The 20,190-nt window shown below is 39.5% G+C and overlaps 1 protein-coding gene across 5 annotated transcripts in view; it reads right to left on the bottom strand.

Moving 5' to 3' along the window:
• LOC111571753 (seizure protein 6 homolog) overlaps positions 1-20,190 on the bottom strand; it is a 91,374-nt gene that overhangs the window by 29,186 nt on the left and 41,998 nt on the right. For all 5 annotated transcript variants that reach the window (XM_055017409.1, XM_023275067.3, XM_023275068.3 and 2 more), the window contains 2 exons: positions 10,982-11,743; positions 10,379-10,500 (listed from right to left, as the gene is read on the bottom strand). In XM_055017409.1, the coding sequence (XP_054873384.1) occupies positions 10,379-10,500; positions 10,982-11,743 (884 nt within the window). The remainder of the gene's footprint in view (positions 1-10,378; positions 10,501-10,981; positions 11,744-20,190) is intronic.

Here is a 20,190-nt window from a genome sequence, read left to right as displayed (position 1 = left end):
AAACCGCATTTGCTTCTTTTTTTTTTAAAACTTTATCTAAACTAGTTGAAGTTTCTTTTGTCCCCAGATGTTACAGTCTGTTGGAAATTTGTTCATATGCAGATTCTCAGTTAGAATTCTTTATGTCAGGCATAGATTCACCTTCAATGTTTTTTAAGGTACTTTTGTTCCCTAGATATTATCTTTTGAGAATGTATACCAGCCATCGTTTAATCCATTAGAATTAAACAACATCCAGATGAACGTCATGTTCTCTTTGCATTGCTGTGCACATGCTATATGTGCAATAGGACAATTCTTGTATCTCTTACTTACTCCACCAAGGAACGCGGCGGAGTTATGTGATGATCGGTGTACGTTTGTCCTTCTGTAAATCCATCTGTCTGTGCACAACATTACTAAAAACGGACTAACGAATTTGGATGAAATTTTCAGGGAAGGTCAGAAATGACACAAGGACTGACTGATTAGATTTTGGCAGTGATGCAGCTTATAGTCTGAATCCATGGATTTGTTAAAAAATTTCCATATCATTGCAAGATACTGTAGTGTCACTGCAGCTATGACAATAAGTGAACGCTACGTCAGCTGCTTGCTGACGATCGCATGATTGCGATCCTACTACAAATCCACCGGGACTTATCCATTGGAAATGATACAAGGAACAATTGATTAAATTGTTGGGTGTTTCTGAGTCCCATCAATTCCCACTGCCTGCTACATATTTAGGTCATGTGATTCGGTATCTGTACATAACGTACACATGCACACACGCCTGTGCTCAGCGCAACGTCATTTTTTATTAAAGATTTCATCGATCAGAACTGACTGAGCAGCTTTGGCAAAGTACTGTGCTCTCTGAGTGCTTTTCTTGTTTTCTGCTTGGACAGCAGTGGTGCAGTGGTATCTATCACAGCTCCCTCCACTGGTTCCAAGGAATGTACAAACATATAACTGTTCTATCCAAATTATATTGTCTCCTTTCTTAGTTTCTGCAGTGATAAAAAAAAATCTTAACTACAATTACAGTTGCAATTACAGACAAACAAAAAAAAAAGCGATCTAACAATCATATATTGATGAGTAACTTACAATAAAAGCAGTAGTTCTGCATGCAGATCAGCCCTGTTAGGTTACAATAACAGGGATAAACAAAGGAGAAAAAGACACACATTTCTGGAAACATAAAAATGAGCGACGGTGAGGACAGTCAAACGTCCCCTCAAGATGAGGAAACGGTGATGAAGAGAGGGAAACAACATCTAATGTAGAGAAGGGTCAGCTTTCCAAAGTTTAAAAAGAAATAGCAGGACAACATAAGCTGAAGACATGCAGGCAGCCTGTGTCATCAAAACACAACAGACCTTTTTTTTTTGTTATTTTTAAAAAGAGTAGCATTAATATTCACAGATTAAACAGAAAGTCAAAGCTTGCAGTTCCACCAGCTAACATTACTGCCCAAACTCACAAGTAAGCCTCTACTAAGTCCAGCAGCAATTGAACATGTCTGCATGTATATATTATTATTTGTTGTCATGTGGTATATGAACAGGGAATAGCTAACACGTGTAGCATATCACGCTGTTCTTTTCATGTGTATTCAAAATTATTGCTGCTGTTTGCCTTGTTGAGGTGTTAATGACAGTTAATGTAGACTGTTGCTGATTCAAAAATGAGTGATGATGAGTCTAGGATGTGTTTCGAACCATGAAAAAAAATAATTGGAAAAAAAAAGATTGGTGTATTTAAGTTTGAGTTCAAAATTGAATACACCCCTTGAACTTCAAATTAAAAAGCATCCCGTGGAGTTTCCCAGTAAACAAGCAGGTCCTGTTTACACTCAGGGTTATTCATCAAAATGAATATTGTGATTTCTATCTATCTTAATCAATATAAAGACAAAATAGTAATATTATTTCTGCCCATATTATTCATCTCTATCTCTTAAATGCTTGTGTATCATTTCAGATCAATGGATGGGGCTCTGCTGGCAATTCCAAGGTCTCACTTAGTAACTGAAGATGTCAGAGAGAGTCTCTAGACTTCTAAAGCTTCAGCCCATTGAGATCCGACAGGCTACATCTCTAACTTATTTTCAATCACCTCTTAAAAAATTCTTTGATCAGAGAGCCTTTGCGAATAGTTATATTTCATGCATTTGAACTTAAGTCCCTTTTGTTACAAATGGCTATTTTATTGCTTTAATTGCATCTGCTACAGTTATTTGTTAGTTCTATTAGTTGTTTAGTTAGTATTTTAAATTGCTTTGCAAAACGGTGTTCAGACCTTGTTGTTTTTTTTTTTTTAAAAAGCTCTCTAAATAAAATGCCTTGACTTGACTCAGTTTTACCTCTTCACCTTTTCTGTTTTCATCTGCTTTTAAAGCAACTTATTCCCTTTTTTTCTTGGAGAGCTATTTGTAGCTGTGCTAAAAAAAAAGTAGGGCTTCACAAAACGACTATTTATGATATGCATAAACACGTTAAGATCAGACACTTTAAAACAGTTCAACAGTTTTTTTTTTAAGTTTTTTTGTACTATTCCTGTGAGTAATGGAAAGATACATTTTTTATTACAAGTCAGTGAGGCTTTTATTGTTGTTACATATTTATTCTGACGTTCATCTGAATGTAGATAAAAATGACAAAACTACAAATGTTACTTGATGAATAAATTAAAGTTTTACAGTACTGGTATTTTATATTCATGTGTTAAACACCTGATTATTTAGGTATTAATTGTTTAGTGTCCACCTTATGTCTGGTATCTGGTATGCAGATACTGCAACAGCTTATCGTATTCAGTGAGCTCAACCAGATTGTGAATCTGTGCCCACTTGGTTTACATATAGCAGGGAGGCTTATGAAGGATAGGTGAGCAGATAGTGGACAGTGAACATTTGGACTGATAGATAGTTCAGCCCCAGAGGGCCCTATCATCTGTCATCCACCCTGGGACCTGTCACTGCAGCCAGCAACAGCTGTCCTGCCTCAATTATGAATCATTGGCCATGTCAGGAGACATCAGACTACCTTATCTTCGGTAGTGCTGCAGCCAAATGCCCTGAGGGACTTCTTTCTCACTGTCTCTCTCACACACACACACGACTACATGTATGTATGTGCATGTATGTACACACACAGGCATGTTCCACTGTAATGAGAGCAGCCTTATTGTAAGTCCGAGCTGGAATCTCTGCCTCAGCAGACACATTTGTGGGACAGGGATTTGGCTGACCAAGCACACTTCTGCACCAACCACAACATTATCAGTGGATGCCATCTATATAGTATGCTGTTCCATTTTCAGAATAGGGTTGAGAGAAGAAATAATATCTGTTTTGTCCAGCTCACGGAAAAAAAAACACACTAAACAACGGAGGAAATTATAAGACTGTCCTCTGAGTAGCTGCTCTTTCACTTCAAGCGTTCTGTTTTCCCAAGCACTGTTCCAATAATTGTTTTTTTCCTGAGACTTAATCAAAATGAGAGGACTGGAGGAGAGAAGGTCATCTTTCTCCTCTAGCCACTGTCTTTTCAATCAAACCACTGTAATGAACACACCGTCCTGCAAGGCCACAGTACAATTGACAGGCCTAGAATGCAACTTGGAATACAAACGATGAAAGAAAGTAGTTCAAAATAATGTTTCACAACATAACAGCATTTGCAGGATTGAATACCTTGATCTTGCTGCGTTAGTCATGACCTTTGTTGAACAGAGAGCTTCCAGTGAGATGCAGTGTTGAACTATGAGAGTGAACAGTGAGCAGAGGTGAAGATCCATCTTATCACATCCAAACAGAAAGCCGCCTGCATAGTGTTTTATCTGTGGCTGGAGTTGCCGCTGATAGCATACAGTTAGCCCCACATATGAGATAAACAAAATAATCTGTATCTTGCAATTAGTGAGTTACTGTTTACTTTGGAATAAATAAATAAAGTCAAAACAATACATTTGAATAAAAATGCAGTTTAGAAAAGAGGCAAATATTTGTCCTGGGGATTTAAAATACATAATCTGTCAACCAAATCAGACTTTTTATGTACGGCATGCAATTTTTATTCATCTATCCGCAAGTACTGTACACAGGATGAGTTAACTGTCCACAGAGATTGGCTCTCGCTGATATTTTATTGTTGAAAACATCTGGTGGTGCTCTGCAATGAACATTTACTCTGACTCACAGGAGCTATTGCTGATGCAGGAATGAGCGGTATGTAATCAAAATGATACCACTATACATGGAAATTAAATGACCCTGCTGCTGGGGGCAATAAATCAACAGCCACTGGACTCGGCAGCTGCAGTGTCATCATTACTATGATAAAGCCCACTGGCTTATACAGTGGAACATACTGGTAATGCACCTACCTCACTGTCCCACTATCTCTGGCTTATTTGAATAATCTTGGTGCACCACATCCAGTTGGTGTTTTTGTGTAAATCCATACAAAACAAGAGCTCTTCCCGTGCTCATTATATGAAATATGCTATCTTAATTGAACATTCACCTCTATATAAAATAGCAAAGACCGACTCCTGTTTGCCCTGCTGTCTAAAACAATGGATTCTTACCAATCAGCAAAAGCCAAATGTTAATGAGGACGTGTTGGAGCCAGCAGCTCGATACAATACTAACTTGGACATTGTTCCTATTTGAGCTGGTTCATTTTATGCTCCTGATATCACTAAAAGCAAAAACCGCCCCCCAAAAAACAAACAAACAAAAAAACACCCAAAAACTATATTGGCCATCTTCTCGAATATTTTATATTTTTCATCCAGACACGAGACACTTACAGAAAAGCAGACATGAAAACCTTTGGAATCAGAAGTCATTTCATTAGTTGCTTTCTGATAAATCAGCCTCACTTTCAGAGGTGCCTCTTGGGCCTTGACAGCTCAGTTTGTTTGCTGCAGTGTGCAGTTTTTTGCATAGATTTAAATTTATGCATTGCTGATTACTCCTCGTATTTTCCAGCATGCATCTTTACTCTCCCATACTCATCATGACACTGAAAGAATTGGAGAGAAGCGAACCTTCTGCCAGATAGACTTCTCCTTTTATGACAGCTAGCTGGGTGGAGGAGCAATTAGTGTCACCTGAAAGCATTCCTCTTGGGATGGCTAGACCCCATGAAAACTCATCTTGGCAAAGCCCTGACACCCTAAAAAGCTCATCAAGATCAAACTGGCCTTCTTTATGTCCTGGCTTACTCGCCCACGGCACAGCATGATGAAGGTTTCCTTTTGCCTCATCTCAAGTTGATTAAAGGCAGCAAGCCTGTCTTGGCTTCCATTACTCAGTCAGGCTCAGTTTCTCTGCAACACATCTGCTGCGTCCTGCGTCATTTGAGCTGCTGGGGAACCGAGTCCAGAGCGTTTTACCTTGTTAAAACGCTGCTTTTTGTATGTCAGAGTTGAGAAAAAAGAATTACATTCATCATTGCAGTTAAAATGGCAACTTCTGGTTTTGCAAAGACTTGCTTTTACTGGAAATTTCTAAATACTTTCTTGTGGCCTCTTTCATCTGATGAGAGCTCCACTGGTCACACCAGCAAAACCAATCTGATTCCTTCCCTCATCAGCCAACCTCAGCCAGGGTCAATGCCGTGAGCATTTTGCTTCTGTTGTAAGAAATACTGGAATTAAAATAAGAGTGCAAAGATCAATACAGCAATTCACCCAGCACTGAGAGGGGGCTGTGTGTCAAGTATTGGTGCCGCTTATTAACATGACTATTGATTGGAGTCAGAGGAGCATGGTCGCAGAGGCAGCATCAAATACCAATCGTTAACCCTCAAGTCAGGGTTAGCTATAAACACTTGGCATGCTCTGTAACATCTCAGTCCTCAAAGGGGCATTTCATTGATGATCCTCCTCGGCAGTCTCACCTCAAGTGTAATTCCTCAGCATGTTGAGCCATGAGCTCATTAGGAGTTTGATTCTTAGGTTGTATTCGTTTGAAACACTATTCACTCATAGGAGAATGAAAAACTCTAAATTTTCCCCGCTGAGACTCAAAGCCTCTGTTTCATATTTATAAAGTTTGATTAATGAAAGTAATAACAGCAAAAAAGTTTGGTGATATTTTACAGTTAAAACTTTTTGGCTTTAGCCTAACTGTACCAATCAATAAATAATAAAAAATTACTTCCATTTCCATTTTATTTTAATTAAATCGATTAATTGAAAGGCATATTTTCATGAAATCTATTATCCTTCTGATTAGTTTACGTCTAATTGAAATCCCAATATCACGTTTGACTTGTTGTTTGAACCGACATAATCACAAGAATAAAATTATAAGCCCTGATGACAAAAAACTACAATATCAAGTCAAGCCAGAGCCATGCTAATGTGTTCCTGTGTTCTGTTAATTTATTCCAAGGTTCACTGCAATAATTTGAACCAACTGAGGCAGGGTTGAAGAGCGAGACAAATAGAAAAAGCAATAAATGAGAGTGAGGGGAAGAAAAAAAAGTAAGGGAAAAAAAAGTGAAACGTCGGATGAGAGAAGGAGAAGAAAAAAATTTAAATACACAGTATTAATCTCAAAATCCCTCCCTACCATCTTTTTGAATGATGCTGCTTTAATCCTGTCAGCAAGTGGAAACACAACTGTAATCAGACAGTGGGGGAAATGTCGCCATGTCTAGGCTTCTACCGGTAGAAACGTATGAAACAGTGCATCTCACACAATACTAGTTTTAGCGAGAGTGCAGGATGCAGTATGAACTAGAGCTGGGAGAGCCTGTGCAAATGGGAACTCCTTGAGACGCAGACAGGTAGATCAGTGTGCAGAGGAGACAGAGAAATCAGAGCAGGACAGATGGCCTGGAAAGAGCTGATAGCTAGCTAACCCACTGGATTTATTTGATCAAATAAAAAAAGCTTCAAAACAGATTTTAAGCACTTTAATGCCACAGCCCAGCTCTGGAAAACCTCCATCTGTCCTCCACTGAAACCTTATTGCAAAAGTGACTGTGATGAAAACGTGGAGATAGAATAGAAATAAGATGTGTATTTCTAGAACTGAAACCTTCATCAGACCTATTGACTTGGCAGACTGTACCACATTTGCACGAATAAGATCTGCAACTCAGCAAGGCTAATCCATGTAAATATCTCTAATATTATAATTAATGATCCAAGAACGAATGAAACAGCAGTTTTTACATGATCATAAAATAGCCATGAACTATATGAACTGAACGACTATTTTTATTAATAGTAATTAATCACTCCAAAACCCAGCTTAAGTGAATGCTAATGCCAGTTCTTTAGAATTTTATTTTTAAACCTTTATTCACAGTTTCAGGGACATGGAAAATGATGGAACTGAACCCTGAAATAAACCCTTCTCCCTGTAATATAGTAACCTGCTCTGGCTTTAAAGCTATTCATCACTGCTAACCTTTATATAATGGCTGAAAATGTTGGAAAAATCAATACTTTATGTCTTACACTTACAGCTGACAGCTTGCAAAATCTGCTATGCTGCACATATTTTGCATTCTATAAAATACTGGCTAAATGCAGTGTACATTAAAGTGCAACGCCTTTTAAAAAATACTTAGTTTATTACACCTGTTAGTTTATCTTTGTGTTGAAGTTGTGTTATATTAGCGCCCAGAATGTTTGTACAATTATTCTGCAAATAAATCATAATGTGGTCAGAATCACCAGATGGGGCAATACATTATATGCTGTTAGCTGTGGCAGAGGGGTTGAGCAGTCAGGCTGAGGGCAGTAAATTCTCCTGATACATTTTTCATCCCCCTCTCCCACAAGCTGCCAGACTGCTGAAAGGAGTATTGACTAAATACAGAAAAGGTCTGATCTTGTTTATTTATTCTCCAGCCACCTCTGTGATAGTTTTGAATGCCGCTCAAATTCAGAGGGGTCTCTGAGTCCTGGAAATGACGCTGTGCCTGTTTATTGTATGTACACATTGTGTATCCTCCAACCATAGGTGCACAAGTTCAACATTTTTATTTATTTTAATGTTCTATACATCTGTCCTTCAGAGTGTTTCTTTCATTTAATTTCCCTGCTTTAGCCCTGAAAACTCCTCCTGTGTCTGCTATAATGTCTCCCCGTCTTCCAAAACAAGAACATGCACTTCAACCATAAAGCCGTTCGTATAGAAACTCCACTCTGTCGGCGTTAATGGTTGGCAGAGTAAATTGTATCAATACCCAGGCAATCCAAGTGAACACTGAGAGCGTTTAACCCAGGTGGGGTTTATTTTTGTGTGTCTCTAACAGAATGTAGAAAAAAAATGTTCACAAACCAACGAATCCATAATCCGACCAGAGAGAGGACGGGGAAGGTGTGACTTTGCTAGCTTCCCTCCAGAGATCATTGTGTGATTACGACAAATAAGCTCATCACAAAAAGCGGCAGGGATTTATTCTCGACAATAACAGGTAATTTCCTTCTTTTTTCTCTCATGTGCATACTATTAAAGGATTAGTACCTTCAAAATTACACCTAAAATGTGATGAAATGTAGAATTCTTGAAGTGATTCAAGGAAATTGTTACGTAGTGAAGTAGCTGCTGTTAGAAATACTATCTTTTCAACACCCAGACTACAGTCGCATTTATCCTGTCACTCCCTACTTGCAGAAATGGGAAATGCAGCAGCTCATTGACCACTGTTAGCTCTTACTCTCAGAAAGTTGGTGGAAGTGTAGCTGCATTGCAGCAAATGAGACAATAGCTGAATGTGTGCACCTTTCCACACAGATGAATAAGGAGGTTATACATTGTAAATAACTGATAACGAAAAATTATCCAAATGTAAAATAATCAAAATGTGAAGCAAATATTGTTCTGTTTGCATAACATTGTCTGCTCCTCCACATGTCTACTTCGGGGTCATCTTGATGTCTTTAAACCTTTGAAATCTGCACAGCCACCAGGAAAAAGGCGTCACACACTGCTGATGAGAAGGCATGACACATACTTGATTTCAATTCGTATCTCTCCATCTTCAGTCACTTCATGTGTTCCCAAGGAACAGAGACCTTGGCTCCTCATTCTATTCAGCCCTGCCAAGCAATTGTCTACATAGTTTGCCATCAGATCACTATCAGTTTAGCTGTAGGAGGGAGGGAGACAGTGGCCCCCATCTGTTCACATGCCACTGCTGAAACACATGGCTGCCTCCTGTTTCTTTATCAGGCTCCAGTTGATGAGTGAGTATAAAATGTCTATATGCTTTCCCTTTATAGCTTTGAAGTTTTAGAGTCCCCAAAGAAATTTTCTGCCAAATGCACTGGAGAAACTGTGAAAGCCGAACTGATAGATCAAATGGGTTTGAGAATATGCATGCACATGTGCAGGTAAGTGTGCGTCTGCTTATAAGAGGTTCAAGATTTACTTAAGTTACCCAGAGGAAGCTTTCAGAGAGAAGCACACTCTCAAACATATACTCCGTCAAGACTTATCTTAGCCCTCCAGAGGCAGCAAGACAAAGCTTGCACATTTTAAAGTCTCCGGTGGTAAATGAGGCATTTCAGGAATTGCAAATGCCAGGGAACACACACACTGACAGTTAATTTTTATAACCTTTTGTGAAAAGACTTACCAAGCAAACATTCAACCTGAAACAGACCCCGTTACTTGTGCCCTCATCCACCTACTCATCCCAGTAATTCACTGCCTGTCTATCTCTATCAACCCACACAGGACCACCAAATACTGTTACAGCTGAAACTAAACCAAAAATATGTCAGCACTCTTCACTGTTAGAATAAACCCCTTTGTTGCAACATAATGTTATTTTAAGATGAGTTTTTTTTCTCATGAAGCATCATAGAGCACAGTTCAGGAAAATGACTACAATCAGTATTTCAGATTAACAATGAGTCATGATTTTTCAGTTGCTCTAGCAAACCCACAGACAATTATGCACCTCCTTCCAGCTCCATTGGGCTTTATGGCTTTTTCAACTAATTGTTTTGGTTTAACGGCCTGCAAGTTCACAATTTTGGTTCAGTTTCTTCCTTCTTGACAGTTTTATTTCCAGACGCAGACGGCTTTTTTCAGCCAAAGAAACAAAAGCTCAGGTAAACCACTGTACGCCACCTGCCCAACATCTAGCAAGAAAGAAATTTAGCAGCCAGCTGGTGAACACAGTGGAGCATTCACATTGTTCTTTCAAAAACCAAGCAAGTAAATATTGGATTATCGAAACTCCAAATCTATGCCAATGTTCCTGAAAGGAGTTGAACCTCAGTGTTGTGTTTACACCTTGTTTTACCTTCTCAACACTTGGCCAGTTAATGCAGGTTTAAAGCTTCAATTTGGAACTTCACCAACAAGACACTTAATCAGAGAGCACAGTTTCGAATTATCAGTACTGACCTGGACCTCAATGCCATATCCCAGGTAGACAGTAATCAAGTAGTTACACTCCACTCCAGAGTCAAGATGCTGTAGGATTTCGATGCTACCCTCAGGGTCAGTGAAATTCAGACTGCACGGCTCTGTGGGAGACAGTAAAATGACAAGTGATTCCTTTTTTCCCCGACCACTGGTCTTTCTGACAGCCCACCTGTGTCTCCGTGGCCCCATAACCCTCTAACTATCTCTGCAAATATCCTCTCTGACACTGCTCATCTGGGCCTTCAGCCCTGTGTGGCCAGTGGAAAGGACAGGCAGGACACATCAGGAACATTCAGATTGTTTTTGACACATGAGCAACTCTGTTATCCCTGGTGGTGAGATGAGAAGCCATGTCCAGACTGCAAAATGAACAGAAGTGTGATGCTGATGACCTGATACTTAATTCTCTCATCCTCTGGGATGTATGTGTTAAATCATAAGGGGGTTGATACACTCAATTTTGGATTTTTATTGGGGAAAAAGTTATCTGATGTTGATGCCATTTCTTGTACAAAGTCATTTGAACAGTCTGTGTGGTACAATGCATCTCTCAAAGTATGAGGAAGTGATGACGTTGCCTACCTGATGTTTGCATGGTGGTGATAGTGGTAGTTGTGATGACGCTTGTGGATGTCGTTGTGGTACCTTCTTCTCGTAACATGGAAGTTTGCTTGGAGAGGAGATGATCAGGGCCGGTTTTATTTTTCAGTGCCATTTCCCTACCTTCGCCTTTCTCCATTCTCACTGAGGAGGGTGCAAGGGTGGCATCTACGGGAAAAGTACTCCAGCTTCGAGGCTGACTGTCCCGTGAGGATAAGGGAGTTGCTGGGTTGCTCTCACTGCCCGAACCTCTATTTTGTGGCGTCACTTGAGTGGTGAGGGAGTCTGTTGTTGGCTCTACCCTGGTCTTCTCCTTAGATGACTTCTTTTGAGGGAGAGACATGGGCGACGCTGGTGTTGTGGGAGGAAACGTGATCAGCGGCGAGGTGGCGGCCACGGTGGCAGTAGTGGCGACGTCTGAGAAGGCTGGGGCATCCTCATGGGGCACGAGTTGAGTGACAGGGTCTCCGACATTTCGAGCCGACACAGAGCCTGGCATGGTGGGATAACCAGCCACAGAGCCATCCTTCCGAAAAAAATGCTGGTCTCCTTGGAAGTTCCGTGTAAGTAGGTGTTCATGAAGCAGCAGGCCCCTGAAGAAAGGCTGATGGTTAGGGACGTTCATCGGTGAGACAGTGGTGACCGAACGGACTTCGCTTTCTGTGTCCTGTGTTGGTAAGTGTGTGAATACATCCCCGTCTGGTTCCAGTGTTCTCTTTCCAATTCTGTTACTTTCCTTCGGACCTAAGAGTAGAAGAAAAAAATACAGTATAGTAATATTAAGCAAAATATTACAGTCCAGTGAACTACAAAGCAACATACAGTATACGAGAGCAGTACATCTTTTTGACAGTTTCATTATAGAATCATCAACTCTCCCAGTCTATAATCTACCAAAATTATGCCTAATGAGGTGAGAGCTTGTCCTCCTGTATAATTTTTCCACACATACTTTGTTGCTATTTTAATCAGTTCATTATGCGTGTGGTGTGTGTGCATATGTGCAGATTTAGAAGAAGGGATGATGGCTTAGTATCATCTTTTAAACTCTTCATCTTGGAGACTTTAATAGCAAATCCGTCAAATGGGTTAACATATACCAACCAGCCGCAACATTAAAACTACCTGCCTAATGTGTAGGTCCCTGAAGCCACCAAAACAGTTCTGACCCTTTGAGGTCTGGACTCTACAAGACCTCTGAAGATGTCCAGTGTTATCAGGCACCAATAAATTAGCAGCCTACCCTCAAAGTCCTGTTAGATGTGAGGTGTGGCTTTCATGTTTTTTCATGCTAATGTAATCAGAGATCTGGGCAAGTCACACTTTGAACTCTTTGTCATGTTCCTCAAACCTTTCTTGACTATTGCTTGCAGTATGGCAGGGAGCATAATCATGCTAAAAGAGGCCACTGCTATCAGGGAATACCATTACCATGAAGAGGTGTTTGTGGACTGCAGCACTGTTTAGGTAGGTGGTACATGGACAGAGGTCAGCGTGGGCACTCTGACCAGCTGCCTGATACACAAGCCCATATGCGGCAAGCTGTGATACACCGTGTTCTGGTTGTGAGCAATTTTTGCTACAGTAGCTCTTCTGTGGGGTCAGACCACATAGGCCAGCCTTCACCCCCTACGCACACTGAAGAGCCTTGGGCTCTCATGACCTTGACACCAATTCACCAGTTATCCTTCCTTAGACCACTTTTGGTCTGAGGAAGGCTTACTTCCTTCTCACTAGTCTTACTAGCACATATCGGTCTGGCTACACCACAGCCATCATTTTTAGTGTGGTAGGTTGCTGCCCAGAGGATGTTGTTGTTTCATGTATTGAGGAAAAGGGTAACATGGAGATAGAGGAAAGGAAAGACAAAGCTGCCTGAAACAAGCAGCCAATGGCAGACTAATAAGTGCATCGCACATCCAATGAGTAGGTAGGTACTAACCACTGCATATTGGGAACAGACCTGTTGTTTTGGACTTGCTCTGACACAGACATCTCACTTTGGCCCTTTTTAGAGATGCTCATCTCCTTACACTGTCTAGTTGTCCTGCTTCCAAAACAGCAACTTCAAGAACAGGCTGCCTAATACATCCCACCACTTCACAAGTGCCACTGTAATGATATAATCATTGTTACTTCATTCACCTTGCAGGGTTTTTTGTTGTCGCTGTGGCTAAGCAGTGTATACATTACTACAAATGTACAGTGCACATGGTACTGTGTAATAGTAGAATGTAACACCATTTACAATTTCTCCTGTGTTAAAGGCCAAAGTCTTTTTTTAAGTACCTGACATGTTGTGTTTTACATTTTAATTGACCAACAATAAGGACGTTCTTTTAAAGGTTTTGTATCTAATTAAAATTGACAGTGGTGAGTAGCAGCACAAACCCAGTATATCAAAGATAAATTCCACAATCACACCCTGCAGGCTGTGAAATCTCAGAGCAGAGCAGCACTGAGTAGAAACAGCCTGCTTACTTGCTGGATAAAAATGTTTAAAAGCACATATTTTTCTAAGACCTCATTTGCAGTCTAGTATTCTCTTTCCCTTTTTTAAACCTAGTCACACACAACCCAAATATGGAAAAGTGCTTAAATAACAAGTAGTCGATTAATCCCAAAATAAAAAATTAAAAAATTAGTGGATGAACTTGTGGATGTGAAATAAAAAACACACATCCAGTATTTTTAATTCAGGAACAATGATATCTTGCACTGTCAAAGCCACACCAAAAGATGTTCTCTGCTATGACTTTGCTCTTTTGACAATGACACTGCTAATCTATTTAAAAACTGAGCTCCAGTTTTAATGAAACAGCCACAGTTAGACAGCCTGAGACAGGTGCATGCATTCGATATTTGATTAAAAACTTACCACAGTTGGGAAGTAAGCAACACAAACCTAATAACTGAATTAAACTGTGTAGGGCTACACATATTAGTTGTCTTGGTGATTATGACATATCAGTATATATCATTGTAGAGTGAAATCACTTGGATTGAAAAAGTTACTTATTTCCCCAGAGAATGCATGACAATGAAGATTCACTTCAAAGACAAAAAACAACTACGGAGGCTCACCTCAGTCATTTATGTCATTTTAGCTCCAAATGCTTCAGAAGGACAAACCTGCCAAGTGATTTTGTAGCCAAATAATTGCACTGTGAGTAGAAAAAGGCCATATTTTCTTCCATTATCTGGTACATTTTCCTCACATCAGTTGTTTGGGGAAATCTAATGAATCGATGATTGTCACCACTGCAAGTCCTTAACTGCTCCAGACTGTATAATCATTAGCAAAGATTAACTTTCCTGCATGTCCTTAGTGGCTGTGAAGGGACAGTTATCCTGGAATGATCAAATAGTTCCTGCTATTCATACAAACTCACATTACAACAAAGATTTTTGCCTCATTTATGAACCTTTATGTGAGGAAGAGTTTCCTCAGATATTCAAATTCTAATTCTGCCGTTTCAAGGTGTGCGTTACCAGGATTTCCCCCTATCTCATTAAGATTGGTAGGTAGATGAGTGCACTTCTGTCGTTCTTGACAAAAAAAAAGAACATCTATCACAATTACCTTCTGTGGACAGTGAACTGAGTGAGCTGAGTTAAAACACTACAGACAACTGTGAATTCTTCATTCTTCCTCTTCTAATGTTGAAGTTTCACTTTCTTCCAGCATTTTCACATTTTCACCACAGTGCGAAAGCTAATATGCAAATTTAAAAAAACACAACAAAAAATGACAGAATGCGTAACAGCTAAAATAAAGGCTGAAAACAATGAAGGGGTTAATGATATCCTCTTATGTATCTGTGTACATGTGTCTACATGAAACAATAACGTCAGCTTTGACACCTTAATTAGCTTGCATTCGGGGTGACAGTTTGTCTTAATGAGGCAGAATAGCTGCCAGCACATTTTTCACGCTTACAGATGAAAGCATGTTGTTGACACAAGCTGCAAATGAGTGAGATATCCCTACGTGAGTTTTTCTATTACGGCGCCCCAAGAAGATGAAGGAACCTCGGTTGGAAATCACAACCAATGAAGGATCATTTGAAAATGTTATTTAGAGGTCATTGGAATGGTAATAAGATTGGAAATGTTGAGGAAAATAAAGTAACATCCCTTGGGTGAGACGGCATGTCAACAGCATCATTTCAAGTGCTTTTCCTTTTAAACCTGCTTGACGTTTTCCTATAACTGTATAACTGCACCTTGAAATTCCAGTAAACCACCTTCTGAATCAGATTATACACTCTCGCCAGTTCATGGTAAGTGCCATTTCTAGCCTTTTGAGGCATACTGATTAAAAGCTACAGATATGAAACTTGCATATTGCCAGGTGGAAAACATCTACCCTGAAAAATCAACTTTGTCATTATCGGCTCACTAAGGAGTCCCTCAATAGAAAATAAACATTGAGGTTTTAAATAAGAAACAGTGTCTGAATAAATATGAAAATGATCTGCGCAACTGGAGAAGCTCCCCCGTGCTCATAAAACTTTGCGAGCAGTTGTAAGCCGCTGCAGCGTTTTGCTGATGCAGAGCAGTTTAACCACCATCCACGCTAATAAAAGTTTGATCAGGCTATTCAAGAGGAAGAGTAAACAATTTTGTTACAAAGCCTCTCCCAGGCTGACAGAATTGACACATGGTTTTACATTTTACTGACAGACACGACAACACCACATTCATCTTTCTCGGCGACAGAAGCAATTCAAAGACCTTTTGATGTTCTACGATGGAGGAGGAACATTTCCTTGTAGCCTTATTCTGTCACAACAAGAGCAGCTAAAACCGTGCTATAAAGGCAAACTAAGCATATTTGACATGTCTCACTACCAAAGAGAAGAAAGGGTGCAAAGGGAGGTCTTCATAAATGATTGAAGTGCGGAACACTGGACCCCAACCTCATAACTGCAAAATCCAGAGACACATGCTGTATGGTAAAGCTGTGGGGATTATCTTTTTACTAAGATTATTGTTATTGCTGCATAGACCCTGCCTCCTGTTTTCTTATCTTATCTGTCTCCCTCTCTGTCTCTATCTGTGTCAGGCAGATTTTGACCATCCAGTTGCTGCCCTTCAGTCAGAATATCGAGTGAATGTGGAGAGTGAGAATGGAGAACTGGGTTAAACCAGAGTTTCTCATACACAGATCAATACAGGATCAATGTGTACAGGTTGGAGACCTCACTGTGGTGATTACAGGGAGGAGAAGCGCTGCTACCATATTGTTCTGATCTCTGAATCTTAATTGGGTGTTTGCAGCCGTGGGTTTCAGAGAACTGAGCTGAAAACACAGCTTTACGTGTCATCTGATGTATGAATAGTTATGTAATTGCAACTATGCACTTTAATAATTTAAATGTGTTAATCATCTTGATGTTTGGGCCTGTATGTTGGCTAAAACAAACTTTCTTAATTTGTCACTTTTGGCTTTGTATAATTGCATGGTTTCAGAATTTGAACAAACTGAACAATCCATTAATCAAGAAAATAATTAGCACATTAATATGTAATGAAAGCAACTACTTTGTCCACAAGCAGCTGCATTAAAATGATGTTTGCACATTACTGCATCAGTAGTTATAATCTAATATTATAATATAATAAAGTGTAACATAGAGTGCATTTTTTTTCCTGCATTGACGACTTTTTACTTTTGATACTGCAGGTTTACCGAACTAAAGGATGTCAATACTTCCATCAACATTTTAAGTAGCATTTTTTTTTAATCACAAATAACATTACATATTTGTATAGTATTTGAAGGTTCCAAATGTAACAAAAATGCTAAAATTATATCAACATCATTGTTATCCAACCCTGTGTCACTGTCAGACTGACAAAAATTCCCAGCCTTTTCCAGACAATGATTCTTTATAGTCACGGAACAGCTCTGTTCTCATCTGCTTCTGTTCAAAGATAGAAAATCACACCCCATATTCAGCCATTTTAAATTTATTGTGCTTGAAGGACTGCAGTCAGGTATAGATGTACTGTAATATGCTGGCACAACCAGTGTACTTTCAGAACAAAGTGATCTTGATGTGCTCTGTCAGGTTCACAAAACGGGTGTCATGCTATCATAACCCGTGACACACCAGCACGTTGCATGAAGTCATTTTGTGACGAGACCATCTGACAAGATTTGTGATAAATCACAAAGAGATGGCAGATGTTAACATCCATGAGAGCTGTTCTTACACTGCACCTCATTTAAACTTCTTGTAGATCCTACTGCCAAAAGTAGGAAACCGTGTTTTGCACTCAGGAGGTTATGTGTGCAACTGCATCACATCACATAGCACCGTAGCTGGTTAATTAGTGCTAATTCATAAATTAAAGGTGGCAATTACCATGACAGAATGAGATTACTGTTATCTTATTCTGAGGAGTAGCACAAATACAATACAATACCATTTATTGTCCTATGGGAAATTTAGTAGGTAAAATGTTTCTTCAGTGCAACAAATTTAGGAAATGTCTGGGTTGGAGAGGGTGAAAACAGTTTTAAGAGTGTGATAAATGTTGCCATGCTCCTGAGGAAACCTACTGTTTCTTATTCTCCTCATATCCAACAATAACAACACAGAGACCCTGATGTCAAAAGTTAACATTTTTAAAACCCAGAGAAATCAGACTTAATTGTGTATAATTGTCAAATGAAATCAGACTGATGCAATAGAAATTGTGTTTGTCCTGAGATCCTGCATTGTGGTGAAAATAAATAGCATTACTGTAAATCACCATAAAATATCTTGCTGGAGTGTCACCACATTGTCTTGCTACATCTTACCGAACTGCCCTTTTTTTCCTCCAGCGAGACCCCCAGAAAAAGCAAATGTGGTTTGTATCACACTAAAATTATATGGCATCTTTGCGGTCCTTCAACCTATAGACCTGATTATGAGGTGTCCAGACATCCTGATTATGTGCGACGTGCACAGTGGAGGTGCAAAACCCTGCTTCAGCGTAATATTCCATGGCTCCATTACAATCTGTGTCTACCAAGATGACAGAGCGAGCAATCATAGGGGATTGCTCCTCAAGATGGCAACAGACAGCCTCCTCTCTTCAGTTGCATATCAATGGAGTCATCAGTGAACACTCAGTGCATGGAGAGAGCGCTAATAAGATGGGACAAGCCACACTTGAAGCAGGCTGCTGATTGACATCAATCTCCTAATATCCAGGGGCTTTATTTCCTTATTATTACAGAGAGCCACTAGACAAGCAAATCAATAAGCAGCTTCCGCTGGGCTCAGATACGAGGACTTCACACAGCTCTACATGACTCCTTCTGGGGTTCTCAGTGGAGGTTTGCGCTCATGAATTCATTCCAACACCTAAGGTGAAAATTTCCCGTCAGTGACTTTTCCTGCAATTCCATTAGCATGTGCAGATTCTACACTTGTTTGCATAAAGCTATAAGGAAAGACTACGGGAAATAATGGGGTGAAACTGATAAATGATTCCATTAGTCAACTTAATGAATTGATCATTTAATTTTGCTTGTGGGTGTGACAGGTGCATGAAAGTGGAAATAAACAAGCAAAAAAAAAAAAAAAAATAACAAAAAACAAAAAGGTAGCAAGAAGGAAATGAAGAAAATTAAATTAAGGGAGCATTGGAACAAGCCTTTCAGAAGCAAACAACAAAAAAAAGGTCACAATTCCATTCTTCACACGGTAATTTACAGTTTAAAAACAGAATGCTGCATCCATGACTGCACAGATATTCCAATTTCAAAGCATTGAATATTCCTTTTACTGTCTGTCTGGTTTTTGAGTCGCGAGGATAACAGCATATTGAAATGAGACACACTCTTATCCTCCATCTGCCCTTTGACTTCATTGAGCGGAACCATAACTTTTCCCTTTCATTTATTACAGTCTGTCTATGTTCTGGTTCATTGAGCATTGTCCTTCAGACAGGCTTTAAACAAACTGTGTCTTAATGGTGTTGGGAAGCTCATAAGCCCTGACCTTTAAGCTGCAGCAGAACAAAAACAGAGCGACCCGGCACTATACTATTTGCATGAAATCTACTGTGAAGCACTTACGCTGCAGGGGGTAAACGGGCCATCCTTAAACAAATCTGAACTCTGTGGTAAAGGGTTGAATGTATTTTAATGGGTATTAAATTGTAAATTCTGTTAGCTGAATCTATTTGAATTCTGTATACTTCAGCTACTCTTATTTTTATTTCTTTTTTGCATTTTGCATTTTTTATTTGTATTTTTAAAAATTGTATTCCTACCCGAGACCTCAGTAATAAATGCGTATGTGTGTTGTTGCTCATCTGCCTGGCATTAAAATTGCATCATCTTCTGTAATCATGGCAAAATCCACCTTTACACAGAAGCCGAATCCTTGTTGTATTTCAATTTACCAATGCGCTGCATCCTAGAAAATACTAGGAGAAATGTCTCTTTTCACACTTCATTTCCTTCCATTAGAGTCATTTATCTTTTCATTTTCTTCTCATTTACTCCATGGTGGAGTCAATTAAGAAGAGAGCTGTGAGTGCAACAAGACCTACAACTTTAAAAATCGGTAATGGGTAACTGTATTCTGAGAAATTTGCTGGATGTGTTTTAACAGTAGTAGGTTCACAAAAGAAACTTTTAATGGCAACTTTGCTCTCGCTTAACTGTGGCTTACATGACTTATCTTGATCTAATTAAATGTGTACAGGCAATTAGCATGTAGAGGTAAAAATACAGAATGTAGATGTAACAAGAGTCATGTTATACAGTGAAGAGTGTTCTCTGAGTAGGAAGGCTGTACATCAGACTCTGCTCCTGACAGCATAGACATTAGTGGTGAATTTAAAAGCTACTTGATTGATGTCACACACTCCACCCCTCCTCAGATGATTTCCCAGCCCCATAACAAATCCATCAGCTCAAGGAAAATACTACTAAAGCACCCCAGTGGTGATTTTCAACCTTATCTGTGTACTTGTCATACGCTGACATGCCTGTGTAGACCATTACACTTGTCAATACTTTGTATCTCACGTTGAGGCTCTTGTTGTGTAACAATGAATTAGTCACAGACCAGACACAAAAACAAAAACCAAAAAAAAGAGAGAGAGCTTTTTTGGCCTCAAGAACTCCTTCAGTTCTTAATCAGACAGCAGGGACCATGAGAAAATTGAAGCACCAATAA

The sequence above is a fragment of the Amphiprion ocellaris genome, chromosome 14, assembly GCF_022539595.1.
Source record: "Amphiprion ocellaris isolate individual 3 ecotype Okinawa chromosome 14, ASM2253959v1, whole genome shotgun sequence".
Classification (NCBI taxonomy): Eukaryota; Metazoa; Chordata; class Actinopteri; family Pomacentridae; genus Amphiprion; species Amphiprion ocellaris.
The sequence above is the reverse complement of the archived record's forward strand: the minus strand, read 5'-3'. Positions and strand labels throughout refer to the sequence as shown.